This window comes from Anas platyrhynchos, chromosome 1, assembly GCF_047663525.1.
Source record: "Anas platyrhynchos isolate ZD024472 breed Pekin duck chromosome 1, IASCAAS_PekinDuck_T2T, whole genome shotgun sequence".
Classification (NCBI taxonomy): Eukaryota; Metazoa; Chordata; class Aves; order Anseriformes; family Anatidae; genus Anas; species Anas platyrhynchos.
In genome coordinates this window covers 128618222-128633068 of record NC_092587.1, presented here as the reverse complement: position 1 = coordinate 128633068, position 14847 = coordinate 128618222, and the positions used below count along the sequence as shown (strand labels likewise).

The window sequence follows — 14847 nt, the reverse complement described above, 5'->3', positions numbered from 1 at the left end:
GCTTCTGGGACTAGATCTAAGTCCTGCGAATATTGTTTCCAAGTCTATTTTAAACAAGTTTTATCAAATTCACCCACTATCACCAGGCAGTTAAATGCCCCATTCTGCCAGTTCAGTTTGTCCCTGCAAACATTTATAAAAACGTATTTCTAATACACCATATTAAGCATCTTCAAACTATTCAGTTTGGATCTACATGTTTGTCGTGTAACTAGGAGAGAAATGGCATTTCAATGCTAAGTCCAGTACTAAAAAGATAAGTAAGCTTTTACTTCAAGGACTCAGTTAAAATTTCTAAACTGACAGTAATCACAAAGCTTTCAGGTACAGGTAGCCCTCAGCTTATAAAACTGTTTATATTGCATAGCCTCTCACTTCCTTGTGCTCCTCCCTAAGATTAAGGTAATGCACACGTATAAGGAAAACCTTTCAGCTGCACATTCACTTGTGCCAGATATACCTGAGCATAATACATTACAATTACTCACTTTCTCATCCGTATATGTTTACCAATGCAAATATTACCTAACCAGAAGCCTTTTGCAACAACAGAAATAGTTTATTTTATATCTCTTTTGATATATTCATGGCTTGTGTCAGAGTGCAGTATCACCAACAGCAAAATAAATCAACAGTGGAACGAGACAGAGCCTAATCACCGCTAACAACCACTTCTGTTCACACGAAAGTGGTCACAAGCACAGTGCAGCCTGCTCCCTGACACTGTGTTCCCCAAGGACTCAGATGCTCACCAGGAATGGTATACAGGCTAAAATGGTAAACAGCTAAACATGGTCTTACTGCTGACTGGCAATGCATCTTCTGGGGGCTGAACTCTAATATCTTAGCTGTGTTGGAAGGTCCACGTCTGCCATTCATCCAACAAGTTTGTATACGAACTTGAGGTCACGAGACTGCCTGTCTGCAAAGCACCTATAAAATGCTCCTTTGCAGGTCAATGGTTTTTCCAGACAGAAGGGGACAGCCAGGGGAAAACCATCATTAATCTATGAGAATTAGTTTACTCCAGGAAGACATATTGGAACAGGTTAGTGTTACCTGGTTTGGAAACTACACCTTTAATACAAAAGTAAAAAAAAAAAATAAACTTTGTTATTATTATTACTTACTGTGTTGAAGACCTGTGCCTGAAGTAGCAGTGGTTCTTATTAAACCCTTTTTCCTAAATCGTCATGAATTTACCCCAGGAAGAAACACATTTTACTGCCTTTTTTTTTTTTTTTTTTTTTCCACTGTTGAACCATGCCATCTACTGGCTATCCCGACAAAGACAGACTGATGAGAGCTCAAAACACAGGCTTCAGAAGTTGAAAAGGACACCCAGAGATTATTCCATCCACTGTCCTGAGGGAAAGGATGGCCTCAGATTAGGTAACCCAAAGCCCTAAGTATGTCAGGTCGAGTATCAATTATTTCCAGCAAAACAGATTCCATTATTTCAATATTTAACTGTTTTCTCTGTGAAGCATTTTTCCCTTCTATTCAGACAGAACTCCCCAGGGTGATTTGTCTGCTGCCTTTTGCCCTCTTATTGTGCGTGCCTGTGAAGCGTGCCTCCATCTGCTCTAGAAATACCTTGTAAGTATTTGAAGAATGTGACTAGTTCCCACCAAGCCTTTTCTTCCCTAGGCTCCACAAAGCCAGCGCCTCAGTCTTTGTACATCGAGTTCTTCCACACTCCAACCATCCTGGTGGTCCTCTCCCAGTTCTCAATGTCTCTCACTGCCAGGGTCTGCTGCTGGTTCGTGTTCATCGCTGCCCACCAGGACCTCCAGGGCCCTGGTCACGGAGCTGCTTCCCAGCCAGTCCACCCCCAGGCTGTTCTGCTGCCTGGGCTTGTTCTATCCCACACATAGCACTTCACGTCTGTCTGTGTTGAACATAATGCAATTCTTGTCGGCCCTGAGGTATGCTGACATCTCACTGTGTGGTGATTCTTCCTTCTTACTTATTTACTTTCCTCGTTTGGCTTCTTACACCACTTTGCTGGGGGTACTTTCAATCTCTTCACCTGGACTGTTACATTAATATAAAAAATATACTATCAAACTCTGTATTAACCCTACTGGAATTCTACATGTGACCAGCTCTATAAGTTCAACTTTGAGCCCTTTGCACTCTATTGAACCCTCTTCCTACCAAATTTGTTGTCCATCTACCCTGTCCATATCTTACCAGATCATCAGCAAGGCTGTTGGGAAGCACTGTGTCAAACACCTTGCTATGCATCAAGTTTTGGCACCCAAAGGTTGATGCCTTCACCCAAAGGGCTGCCTCCACCCAAAGGGCCCCTTGCTTCCACTAAAACTCTACCACAGGAGGCAGTAAGGTTAGTTATTCACATGTAAGCAAATAGTCTCTGTGAGGACGTGACATTTTTTTACAGTGTCTGCTGACTGGTCTACAGCTTCCTGTTTCTTTTTATAGACACAGATAAAACTTGTCTTTTTCCTGTTGTCTGGGACCTTCCTCTGATCTCTGTGACCTCTCAAAGTTGATAGAGTGGCTTTGCAATGACAGAGCAGGTTCTCTTAGCACCCTCATCCCAGAAATCCCACAGACTTAAAAAATGTGTCTCTTATTTGTACAAATAGTCCCTACTTGACTTGCTATTATTCTTGGTAGTGCACAGTTTCATTCTTTGATTTTGGTGCAGAACCAGTGCTGGTGGCTACACATGTATATGGGCCTATCATAAACACCTTATTTAAGAACTATGTAGAACAAACAATGCCAAGCTATTTGCTTAAGTCTTCAGCTACTGAAATAAAGCATACATGTGAAAATAATCACTTCTGACTGAAGATAAAACTAGCTTTCAAGCTTGTGGTAAAAAAAAAAAAAGTGAGGAGGAGGTGAACCACCACCATTGCCTAAAAAAGACTTACAAAATACCTTTTTTTAAATCTCACAGTCATTTGGAACCTGACTGACACTTTTTGATTGCTTGGCAAAAATAAACTATAATCTGTATTATTTTATACTTGATACGTTTATTACAAATGTATAAAATTTACATTTTTAGTGTTATTTGTCTAGGTAAGTGATCACTACTAAGCCTCAGCTATCTACAGACATGTTGTTGGGCTAAAAAACTATCCTCTTTGCATATACTAACTCCATGCGTACTTACAGAGCAAGCTCACCTAAACAATAAAGTAGCATTCATACTAATCTACTAGAGGACTTTCTTTAAGGGACACAATGCTAGCAAAGGTTCTGTAAACCACGTCTTGCCCTCAGCTACAGCTTTATGCCAATTGTGCTCTGAAATCTGCAAAGCACCTGTGCACACACTGGTGTGTGTGACCAGTGCACAAGGTTTATGAGAACTTTGCACCTATTCCTGCGAGATGTACTGTTTGCATAATATGAGCAACAATCAAAACCAGACACAGAATACTCCAGTTTGAAAGGGACCTTCAGGAGGTCCTACTCAAAGTATAGTTCAAGTATGACATCTGCATCATAATATGAACAATTAAAAACACTATTTGTCATCCTATGGAATAATATTGGGTAAAGAAGATGTACCCTTGATGATCAGGAATTACTGAAGCAAACTGGTCACACAAGAGTCCATGGGTCCTGATGGGCTACACCCATGAGCGCTGAGGGAGCTAGCTGATGTCATTTGAGAGGCTACTCTCAAAAAATTGATCAGTGATGGTGACTGGGAGAAGCACCCAACAACTGAAGGAAAGCAAATGTCACTCCTATCTTCAAGAGGGACAGGAAGAAGGACCCAGGGAACTACAGGCCAAAAAACCTTGCCTTGAGTACTCTGCAGTACTGGATCCAGTACAAGAGAGACATGGACATACTGGAGAGTCCAGCAAAGGGCTGTGAAAATGATGAAGGGTCTGTAGCAGCTTTCCTATGAAAAGAGGAGGAGAGAGCTGGGACTGTTCAACCTGGAGAAGAGGATTCTCAGGGGGGATCTCATCTATGTCTATAGTCACCTGAAGAGAGGGTGCAGGATGAAGGCAGGCTGTCCTGGTTTCAGCTGGGATAGAGTTAATTTTCTTCCTAGTAACTGGTATGGTGCTGTGTTTTGGATTTAGGATGAGAATAATGCTGATAACACACTGATACTTTATTTGTTTCAGAGAAGCACTTATACAGAGCCAAGGACTTTTCAGCTCCTCACGCTGCCCTGCCAGTGAGGAGGCTGAGGCTGCCCCAGGAGCTGGGGGGGACACAGCCAGAACAGCTGGCCCAAATTGATCAAAGAGGTATCCCATACCACATGGTGTCATGCTGAACAATAAAACTGGGGGGAAGTTGGCCGGGGGGGCAGCAGCTCCCGAGGGTCTGGCTGTGCATCAGTCAGTGGGTGCTGAGCAGTTGCATTTTGCATCACTTGTTTTGTGTATTCCTTTATCATAATTATTACCATTATTTTCCATTCCTTTTCTGTCCTACTAAGCTGTCTTTTTCTCAGCCCATGAGTTATACCTTTTTTTTTTTTTTTTCCTGACTTTCTCCCTCATCCCACTGGTGGTGGGAGGGACAGAACAAATAGCTGTGTGGTGCTTAGCTGCCTGCCAGGTGAAACCACAACACAGGCTCCTTTCAGTGCTGCCCAGTGCCAGGACAAACAGGCCCACAGGAGGTTCCCTCTAAGCACCAGGCGGCACTTCTGTGCTGTGTGGGTGAGAAGCCCTGGCACAGGCTGCCCAGAGAGGCTGTGGGGTCTCCTCAGGGGAGATCTCCAAAAGCCACCAGGAGATGGTCCTGGGCAGCCTGCTCTGGGTGTCCCTGCTTGGGCAGGGCTTGGAGCAGGTGAGCCCAGAGAGCCCTGCCAGCCTCAGCCACACTGTGAATCTGTGAATATATTATATTTAATACAAGTCACCTGTTAGGTTATAAACAAATAACCTAACATATAAACAAATAACCTAAATAAATGAAATGCATATGTTTAAATATACATCTGTGACAATATTATAAGGGACTTGAAGCTGTAGCCCACCAATATCCATTTTAATAATGGACAATTGTGACATACCTCCCCAAAAGTAGCTTTGTTTGTATATCCTGCATACAAATTGTTCTGATCCTCAGTAATTTTCAACTATGCAGCAAAAGTATTCAGGGAACAAGAGGTCTCCTTGTTAGGGCAGATATGTTTGCTATATGTAGTGAAATTAGACTGCTGCATAACATACGAAAAGTAAATATAATATTGGAAATATTTTACATGTCCTGTAACGTGAGGAAAAATACACAAGACCAAACAGTTCACTTTCACTGAAAAGTGAATAATACATGAAGGATAATAAAACCACCATATTAAATTAAATTTTAAAATTTAAGGACAGGAAAGCTTAAGACTTGGGGCTATTTTCCATATGCACTTCAGTTGTCTCCTTCACCAGTTTTCATTACACCAGGATAAGGAAACAGCTCCATCCCTTACCCTAAATATGACTTGCTAAAATGAGTGCCTAGAGGATGTATCTTAAATATCTATATTTAAATAGCATCATGTGTTAATTGAATTCTGTTCTGTTTTTATGTTTACATTCTTATCTTAATAAAACTAAATTGCTTGTCTCACTACAGACAGCTTTTTATTCACTGTTTGTGTTAGACTCACCTTAATCATAAGTTGTCAACACCAAGGTAGTGTTTTTCAACCAGTTTAATTAACTAAAATGTATTCCAAGTGTGGTGGATTAGAAAAAGTTCAGTTTATCGAAATATGCAAATATAAGAACTTGATGTTTCCCTAGCAAAGCTGACACAATTCATAACTAACTAGAGATGATTGTTTTTGTATGTCTTCCCAGCTCTTTAAAGTTTTAGAATTAGTAGTTTTAGTCCTTTACATCTACTTTATTTGGAAGAAGGGAATAAATTTTATATTATTCCAAGCCCTTGGTTGTTTACTTGCTCGCTTTGAATGAACAGCTTACTGAGCTGAAGTAGTTAACTTGAAATGAAGGAAAGGACTCCCTCTGAACCTGCAGGACAGAACACCTGCAAAAGGTCCGGTATTTCTATGAAGTGGAGTCATGCTTTTCCACCTTTTGTGTAGTAAACCTGCAAAGCCTGCTGCCCCATGGTGGGGATGAGGAGTGGCTGCACAAGAGCTCATCATGTGCAGACACCAGGTTCCTTAGTGACCCAGCACCCCATGCAGTGGCTGTTCTTGTTCACAGAATCACAGACTCACAGCAAGGCTGAGGCTGGCAGGGCCCTCTGGGATCACCTGCTCCAAGCCCTGCCCAAGCAGGGACACCCAGAGCTGGCTGCATGTCCAGGAGGCTCTTGGAGATCTCCCATGAGGAGACCCCACAGCCTCTCTGGGCAGCCTGTGCCAGTTTTCTGTCTTATTCTGTCAGAGAAGATTGGAAACCAGAACCTAGGAAAAACACAGAATTACTTGACTATTAAGCTTTTAAGTAAGTCTGCTTACTTCATCCAGGGAAAAGGACACATTTTTTCTTGGCTGGGAGTCAGGAACTCCACTTTGCCATCATTTCTGAGCCAGGAACCACACTTCCAACATGCCTGTTTCCCCAGCCAACGTAGCTTAGCCATTTTTTTCTCCAAACTTGTCCTGTCACAATTGCTATTCCTTTGCCTCTTAGTTTTCCATCTGTTCACTCATCTCTTCTGAAGTTAATGAATACCAAGAGGGAAAAAGCAGCAGCAATGGATGAGCCTGAGTACTCTGTGGCTTGCATACTGCATTAAAGCCTACCATTAGAAAATGCCTGTCAGTGACCACCACTTCCAAAACACTTCACCAGGAAAGGAAACAGAAAAAAAAAATGCTAGAGGACATCACTCCAGTATATCCTGGCCCCTTTTGCTTGATCGTTGCTGAGTCCAGTTCTTATAACGTCTTATAATGTCTCAAGACAGCAGTCTTCTTTCTGAGAGAGTGTTGCTTCTAAGATTAAAAATACTTTGGTGGAACAAACCTATTATCTTTGTCACAATGTAAAGCACAGAAAAGGCAAGTGCCCTCATGTGCAAATGCAACTATCTTGAACTTAAACCACAAATTTCAGCATGGAGAAAAACAAACAAACAAACAAACAAAAAACACACACACAAGGATCCCCAAATCCATCTCTTCAAAACATAGAGAACAAAACTTTACATCTAATTCCATATAGCTTTTTATCTTTTTTCCACAGTGAAATCAGATTTCACAGTTGGAGGATATGAGCTCCATCCACCAAAGCAGGAGGATGCCACACCTTGCAGCTCTCCAGGTAAGCAGACGTTTGTACACAGCACTGACCCCTCTGGGCACTTTCTGCACTGAAGCATCCTCCTTCAGCATGACAGGGTGGTTAGTGCAAGTGAGTTCTAACTCAGCACAAAAGAGTCTGTTCACAGAAGAGGGGCAGCCTGGAAAAGGAAAAGGCAGCACAACATAAACAAATTTTATTTCTCCAGCCATACTCTTGTTTTAAAAAAAAAATATTGAATGTTTAATTTGGCATAATTTTAGCTATTGCAATTTGTCTTCTGTGAACATAAAGAAGAGCATTGTGCAGTGAATCTGGGCAGGAAGTTGTATAGCTGCCAAGACTTTCTGTTTAGAGCTTGAAATTGTTTTCTATTTCAAATTATAATGAGAAGTCAGAATCTGGAAATCTATATATATATTATTGTTGTTGTTGTTGTTGTTGTTATTATTATTATTATTATTTTAAATGAGCCAATGCACTCCAATAAGGAAATGCCTTCCATATACTGCAATGTAAGGCTGAATACACACTGTTATTGTTTAGACAAACCAAGGGATATAATAACTTTTTCAGGTCTTACAGGTGTTTTGTTCAACATATACCTTTAAACTTTAATTGCATTCTTAGAACTATGTTATGGACTTGCTACAGGTCCACAGACAGCAAAGTGGAATTCATGGTATTGGATTACTAGGTGATCCATTGACTACGGGGACACATACAGAGCTACTGAATTCTTAAATTTAACAGGCTGTTGTTTTCAGCTAATTACTACAGAAATAAGGGTGCTTTTTCCCATATCAACAAAACAAAAATATAACTATTGTAAATATTTTTGTTTAATCAATCTCTGTTTACTATTTATTTATTATATTTTATATATTTAATACATTATTTTTAACATTGCTTACAAATAAGTATAGCAAGGTACAGTTTACTGAACATAAACTTCTAATATTTAAACCAAATTACATATGATAAATCCTTTTGCTTCTTCTCATTTCTTGGTGTGCAGATATGAGACAGCTTTTTCAAAACCAGAGGTAGTTTTGTTAGTGTTTCATAGCAATATAGGTACTTAGGGTTTTTTTCTAAGCCACAGCAAGTCACTCCATGTGGCTACAGTTACCCTGTATAGTTTCAGGTGATAATCTTGGGGCTTTCAGTGGTCATAGTGTTAGAGCCAAGCTGGATTGGACTTGCCTTACATAAGCAATGTTATCAGTCCTCATCGTTCAGGAAATTGTTCAGATTAATTCAAGCAGCAATTACCTAACAAATGTTGTAAAGACCACACAACAGCAATTCCAGAAAAGATAATCTGCAAATAGAGCTTTAAAAGAAAGTAGCTGAAATTGCATTTCACTGTTTTGTGGCCTCCAGTATCCTGTGGCTCCCTGTGACTTCCATGAACTTCTGTGGGTCAGACTTGAATATTAGATATTTCCCAGCACAAGGAAACATGACCAACGTTTCCCAGCATAAGGAAAGATGACCAACATAGTGTTACAAAAAGCAGGAGTTATTACTACCCCACAGTAGGAATTACAAGATTTTTAAGTCTTCTATCAAACCTAATATTTTCATTGCAAAGAGCTTGTCTAAGCTATGTTGAACTAACTTCTAACTTTGAACTATTTAGTCTTTCAGTCAGGATAAGTGCCTACACTTTAACACTGACAAAATCCCTAAAGTGGGGTGGATGCTCTCCTCCCTCTCACCTACGTCAGAGCAGACATTTCTATCAGATCTTTTCAATAGAAAGATTTCAGCCCCAACTCCTCCTTTATCTACCCCAGCTCATATCTCCTTCCGATGTCACACATCATGGCAAGATTGTCATTAAACTGACCTACCAGTAGCACTAACATGCATTAGCCCATCCAAAAGGGAGTTGATGAAGGTGTTTCTAGTCCTCCTCCCCACAGGGGGGTAGCCAGATATACAGAGCAATGTCTAGTGAAGCTCCCCTTTTCCTCCTCAGAACACTCCTGCTAGATACACGTTGCTTTCTGGGCTCAGTTAGGATTCACTGGAAATATCATGTGGGTGTGATGAATATCATGCAAATATTCTCTTTCTGCTGGTCTCTCTGTGGTGAACAGGAACATAGCAAAGTGCGTAGCTTAGCAGAACACTTTCCTTTTGAGCTCCAGAACACACAGGGCAAAGGACATTCTCTCTTTACATCTGGGTAAGATAAGCTGAATCCATACTAAACTTGTAGAAATATTGTGGACCTCATTCTTCTTAGCATTTGCTACTGTATGATTATCAGGGCTAAGAGAAAAATACATTGATATATGTATTTATATGTGGTGCAAGAACATTTTTACTTTTTGATCTTCTATACATGTCATTGTTCCATAAATGTGTATTTGTTTCAGTTGAAAGAAAAATGGGAAATTTCCAGTTCAGGGAACACACTTGTTAACACTAGGTCTGTTTTTCTAGTCTAAACTCTAAAATAGAGTTTTCTATTTTGTTGTTGTTCTCTTTGTTGCTGTAATGATTTCCGTATTATGCTGCAGATGTAATACATTTGTGCATAAATTAGACTGTGCTCTTTGCCAGAAAGTGTGCATGGCTTTGAAAGAAGAGATACTCAGACAGTAAAGTCACAGAGGTGTCTTGTTTAGAACTACAATAGATCTGTATCTTAATTTTCCTGTAATGTAATCTTTTTCCCTGAATGAATAAGTTAATCAACCTCATTTGCTCATGCAATATTAAATGCACAATTTGTAACCATGTATTTCATAAAATTAAAAGAAAAAAATAAATAAAATAAAATAAAAAAGAGCCATGAAATTTCAAAACATACAGAAGACAATGACTCAATATATTCGTGATTACAGTTTTTATAGTTGGTGTTGTTATGTTTGTTAACGATAATAATAAAAGTTATTGTGGTATTCTTTTAGGGAAACAAAATGGAGAATACAACAATTCTAGAAGAACTTCTTCTGAAGAAGTCACAACAGAAGAAAAAAATATCACCAGTTAATTATAAGAAAAGGTTGTTTGTTCTGACAAAAGCAAGCCTTTCATATTATGAATATGACAAAGAGGTAAAAACTCATTTTCTAAAGTTAACTGTTCTGAGATATTCTGGTACCACCTCATTCTTCTGGTTTTCTTCTGTGAAACTTGATGAGATGTTATGAATTAGAACAACAGGTGTACTTTGTTTTGAGTAGATAAAAAAATTACGGAGTATCAAATTTTATTTTCATTTTGGGAAAGCACTTAGCCGCAGGCTTAATGGTGTCTCTGTTCACAACACCTCTTACAGTTATGCTTGCCATTGAGCATCTGTTTGTGTCCTTCCAAAGACAACAAAACTTAAGCAAGTAATTAACAGTGGCATATGTTTACACATTGTCTTGAATAGGGATGTTTTCCTTGTTCAGGCCTCCCTCTGAACTGACGTAAATAACTGGCTTCAAAAATTACTTGTATGAGGCATAATTAGTTCACAATCTTATTCTTCAACTGCACAAAGCAGATGGCTAAGCCATCATTTTCTAAAGACTGACTGTGCGTCACACAAGGGTAGCTTTTCACTCAGAAGATCTCCTATTGGGAATGCAAATATAGGTCCCAGGCAACTTATTTCAAAGTTTTTGCTCCTTTGGACCCCTCCTGTGAGTTACATTCCATTAGGACCCTGCGTGGAAGCTCAGTGTGAACAAGCTCCACCTCAATATGAATGCTGCAGATGGGCTTCTGTTTTGTACTTAAGGTGTTGTTGTTTTTTCCCCTCTTAATTCCTCCTTCTTCTTTTCCTCCTCTCCCCGCCTACAGCTGCATCAGATGTTTTCTCAGATATAGGGCTGTGTCCTGTAGCTCTTGCAACTGACTTAAAAAGACATTTGATGGATAAATTGGATGTGGATAGGGCACTGGGGAGGGTTGTTGTTTTTTAATACCTTTCTTTTAAACTTTAACACAAAGCAATGGCTTATCAAACTTGAAACATGAAATTGTACAGAATAGTCAAACTGGAATAGTCCATACTGTGTTAACAACAATCTGTTTGTTTGTTTGTTTGTTTTATCTCTTAGAAAAGAGGAAGAAAAAAGGGGTCTATAGAGATTGAGAAAATCCGATGTGTTGAGACAGTGAATCTTGAGGAATTAACACCCGTTGCAAGACAATATCCTTTTCAGGTTAGTCACAAAATCTGTTAATGCACATTTCATCAGTAATTCTAGAGTTACACTGATCATTCCTGTCTCAAGTGCTGATACCTGCTATTGCTAAGTGTTACAGATATTTGCAAAAAGTAGAAAATCAGTCCCTATAACTGATGCTGTGACTTTGCTAAAATGTTTTTACCTGACTGGGATAAAATTTATATCAAGTTTTGATTCCTTTATGTTTAAATTTCTATCAGATATTTGCTTTAATAGGGTCTGAAATATATAGATTAGTATGCTTATGTGATTATCACTTTTTAAACGCAGAATTAAACACTTAAAAATCCTTATTTAAATTCTCAGTGTTTCTTTCCAGTTTTATTTCTTTTTTTTTCATTTTTTTTCTTTTTTTTTTTTTTTTCCTCAATACCAAGTTCAGAATTTGACCCCAGATTGCCCGATTACCATTCAAATGTGCCACAGTCAGGGAAACCAAGGCTATGCATACAGCTGCACAATGCACAACACATGTTCAGGAATTAAATGGGATGAAAGAAACATAACTTCAAATTTTCTGCCTTTCATCTTTTTCAGTTCCCCAGCTCAGGTTCCTCCCTGAGCCTCCATCAATTCCAATTCTATGAACAGTGGGGCATGCAGGTCATAGATCCCCCTTGGAATGCTACCTCCAAACAGCACGGGCTGCTCAAGGAAGTGACTAACAGCTGCTGAACAGCGTGTTAATCCATGACCCTGTAATAATTGCCATGGCCGAGGGCAACCTTATGAGAAATGTTTAGTATTTCACCACCTGACTAATCCTAGGTGTCATTCCTGTCTTCCTTTCCCTTCTCCCTCCCCAGCTTTGTGGCATTGAATGGCATGTTTATGTTAAATAGTTGTGTTTATCTCAGGAGTTCATAACTCAGTTAAGTGGAAAAAAAGAATGTTTGCTGCAGTCCCATGAAGGGGGACTGTGTTCTGGGAAACAGTACCTCTAAAAAGGGCTTTAGGATAATGATAGCTGATTCCCATCAATTCCAGTGTGATGCTATGGCCAAAGGAGCTAATGGCATCCTTGGACATGGAAGCAGGCACACATTCAGTAAAATCAGGAAGGCTGTGTTTGTTTTGACACTACTGTGATCAGCAGGAGAATATTGCCTCTAGTTCTGGTGGCTATAATTCAAGAAAGATGTTGTAAACTGAAGAGAGGTCAGAGGAGAGACTTGAGAGTACCTAATAGATTGGATAACATGCCTTAAAGAGAAAAGCTCTCAGAGCTCCACCATTTGACTAAATAAAGAGATGGGAAGCAGATTGATCAGTCACGTATGCATACCAGTGGGAGTACACATTTAATAACAAGGGCTCTTCAGTGTAACAAACAAGGCAATAAAGTGATACTTGAAATTCATTGCAGATGACTGAAAAGCAATGTACACAAGGGAAACGAAACCCTGACTTAACACACACACAGAGTCAGCCCAGTATTAAGCATGATCCAAAAAGCAAAGCAGATGTTAGTAATTATTAGGTAGGCATCAAATGAAGCTTGCAGAAGATTGGTTGAAAACAAGAAAAAGAAGCTTGTTCACAATGTTTAATTTAGCTAAGCCGTAGGACTACTGACTGCAGGATGTTGTAGATACTAGTTTCTTGCTTTAAAAGGCAGCTGAACTAATTTGCAGAAAAATATCTATCCAAGGTGATGAGGTAAGAATGCATCACCTTTGGATCAGAATTGCCTGGTCACAGTACAGCTCCCCTGAGCTTACACTCTGCCTCAATATTTGTTACTGAACACTGTTGGAGATGTGTTGTGGCCTGCATAACAACAGCAAAAAGCTGGAAGATGCATCTGGAAAAAAATGGAATGGAAAGGATGAGTTTACGTGTGGTCTATAAGGTCTTTTGTACCCAGAAGACAGTTATATCTAGAAATATTCTATGCTGTCCTTTGTTTCTGCAACTGTTCTTTCAGACACAAACCACTGTGGTTAAGGTACTATATGCAAGGCTTGTTATAGGCACCTTATATAAGATGGCAGTGCTTACAGGTGACCTTGGCAAAACATTACTAAATTATAGGAGTTTGATGTCAGTAGGTCTGCAAAGCCTATTTTTTTCTAATTCCCAAGCTTTGGTATGAAACTTTTAGGCAGCACATTCTCACCATGCTGTCTGTCTCAACCTCTTCCAGATTGTGTACAAAGGTGGCCTACTTTATGTCTATGCAGATAATGAAGAGAGACGGAAGCAGTGGCTTGCAGCTTTGCATAAAGGTAACACTAGACCTTTGTCTTTCAATGTATTCAAATAACTTGAGGGGGGATAGGAAAATGCTCCTGCTCCCTCGTTTTGTGCCATTCTTTGTCACTTGCTTTTAGTCTCACTCATACTTCATCTCTGACTGGTTGAAATGAATTAGAAAATGTAAAGGATGAAAAATGCAGTGAAAAATAAACCAAAATAAAACTTATTTTTCATAAGCATTTTCTAATCTTGGTCATATGTTCAGCCTTTACCAATGCAAGTTAATAGAGAACAATAATTTATGGTTCAGCTAGTGTAGCACTTACCTTCAAAAAGCTACTTTGGTAACCGATACTGCTAGCTTTTGTCCCTATTTCCCCCTCTCTCTCTCCCCACCCCCACCCCCACCCACCCCCCCCTTTTTCTTTTTCCAATGAATTTTCTGTTTTTTTTTTTTTTTTCCAATGAAGCAAATTCATAGATATGTAAATACTGAATTTTAGGCAGAAAAACTATTCTTCAGTGGAGGAAAAAAAACTCACATTGAATAGGGCAACTCTCACACATGCTGGTCATTGTGGAAACAGTAGACAATCTATAGTTGGCTGTGAATAAATATCCTCTGCAATTTTACTTCTAAACCTGTGTATGAGATACCTCTCTGTTTGTGACTGTTTTCACATACAGAGTAAGAGTATGTCAATTACTTTAGCAGGGTTATGGAGAATGTTGACCAGGAGCAGAATAGGAAAGATTAACTACATTGGATCTTTTAGAAAGAAAGATATAGTTATGAAATCATTAAGGAAAGATTTGGTATACTGCAAAATTACATTCGTGAATAAAAAGATTGCATTAATGATATAGTTTGTAATGGTAATCAGGTAAACAATAGCGCAAATATTCTAGCTGCCTACAAGCCTCTTAAAAAGTGTATAAAAGTACTGGTCGCCAAGGGGTGCACTGATCCTTTTGGCAGTCTCTTGCATGTTCAGGAGTCTTGGGATTATAATGGGTCATCTCAGAAGGTCTGAAATCCTGTTCTGAAGGAGTCAGCTTTTAAAGTCTCTCACTACGCATCCTACATTTCTTTTAGGTACTTTGTGAATCCAAAAGTGCTATTATGGTTTGCAGAACTAATATATCACTAGCACAGTAATAGTACTGGGACCACTCAAAGCAGTGCTTTGAGTACAAAATGTGTCTGTGATAGT

The 14847-nt window shown here is 39.3% G+C and overlaps 1 protein-coding gene across 1 annotated transcript in view; it reads left to right on the top strand.

Annotated features, from left to right (window-relative positions):
- The first annotated feature begins 9299 nt into the window (after window positions 1-9299).
- The window catches only part of BMX (BMX non-receptor tyrosine kinase), a 29674-nt gene continuing 24126 nt past the window's right edge, over window positions 9300-14847 (top strand). Inside the window, exons 1-4 of the mRNA XM_013094462.5 lie at window positions 9300-9429; window positions 10160-10306; window positions 11303-11407; window positions 13581-13662. Coding sequence (XP_012949916.1) covers window positions 10169-10306; window positions 11303-11407; window positions 13581-13662 — 325 coding nt within the window. The 5' untranslated portion in view covers window positions 9300-9429; window positions 10160-10168. The remainder of the gene's footprint in view (window positions 9430-10159; window positions 10307-11302; window positions 11408-13580; window positions 13663-14847) is intronic.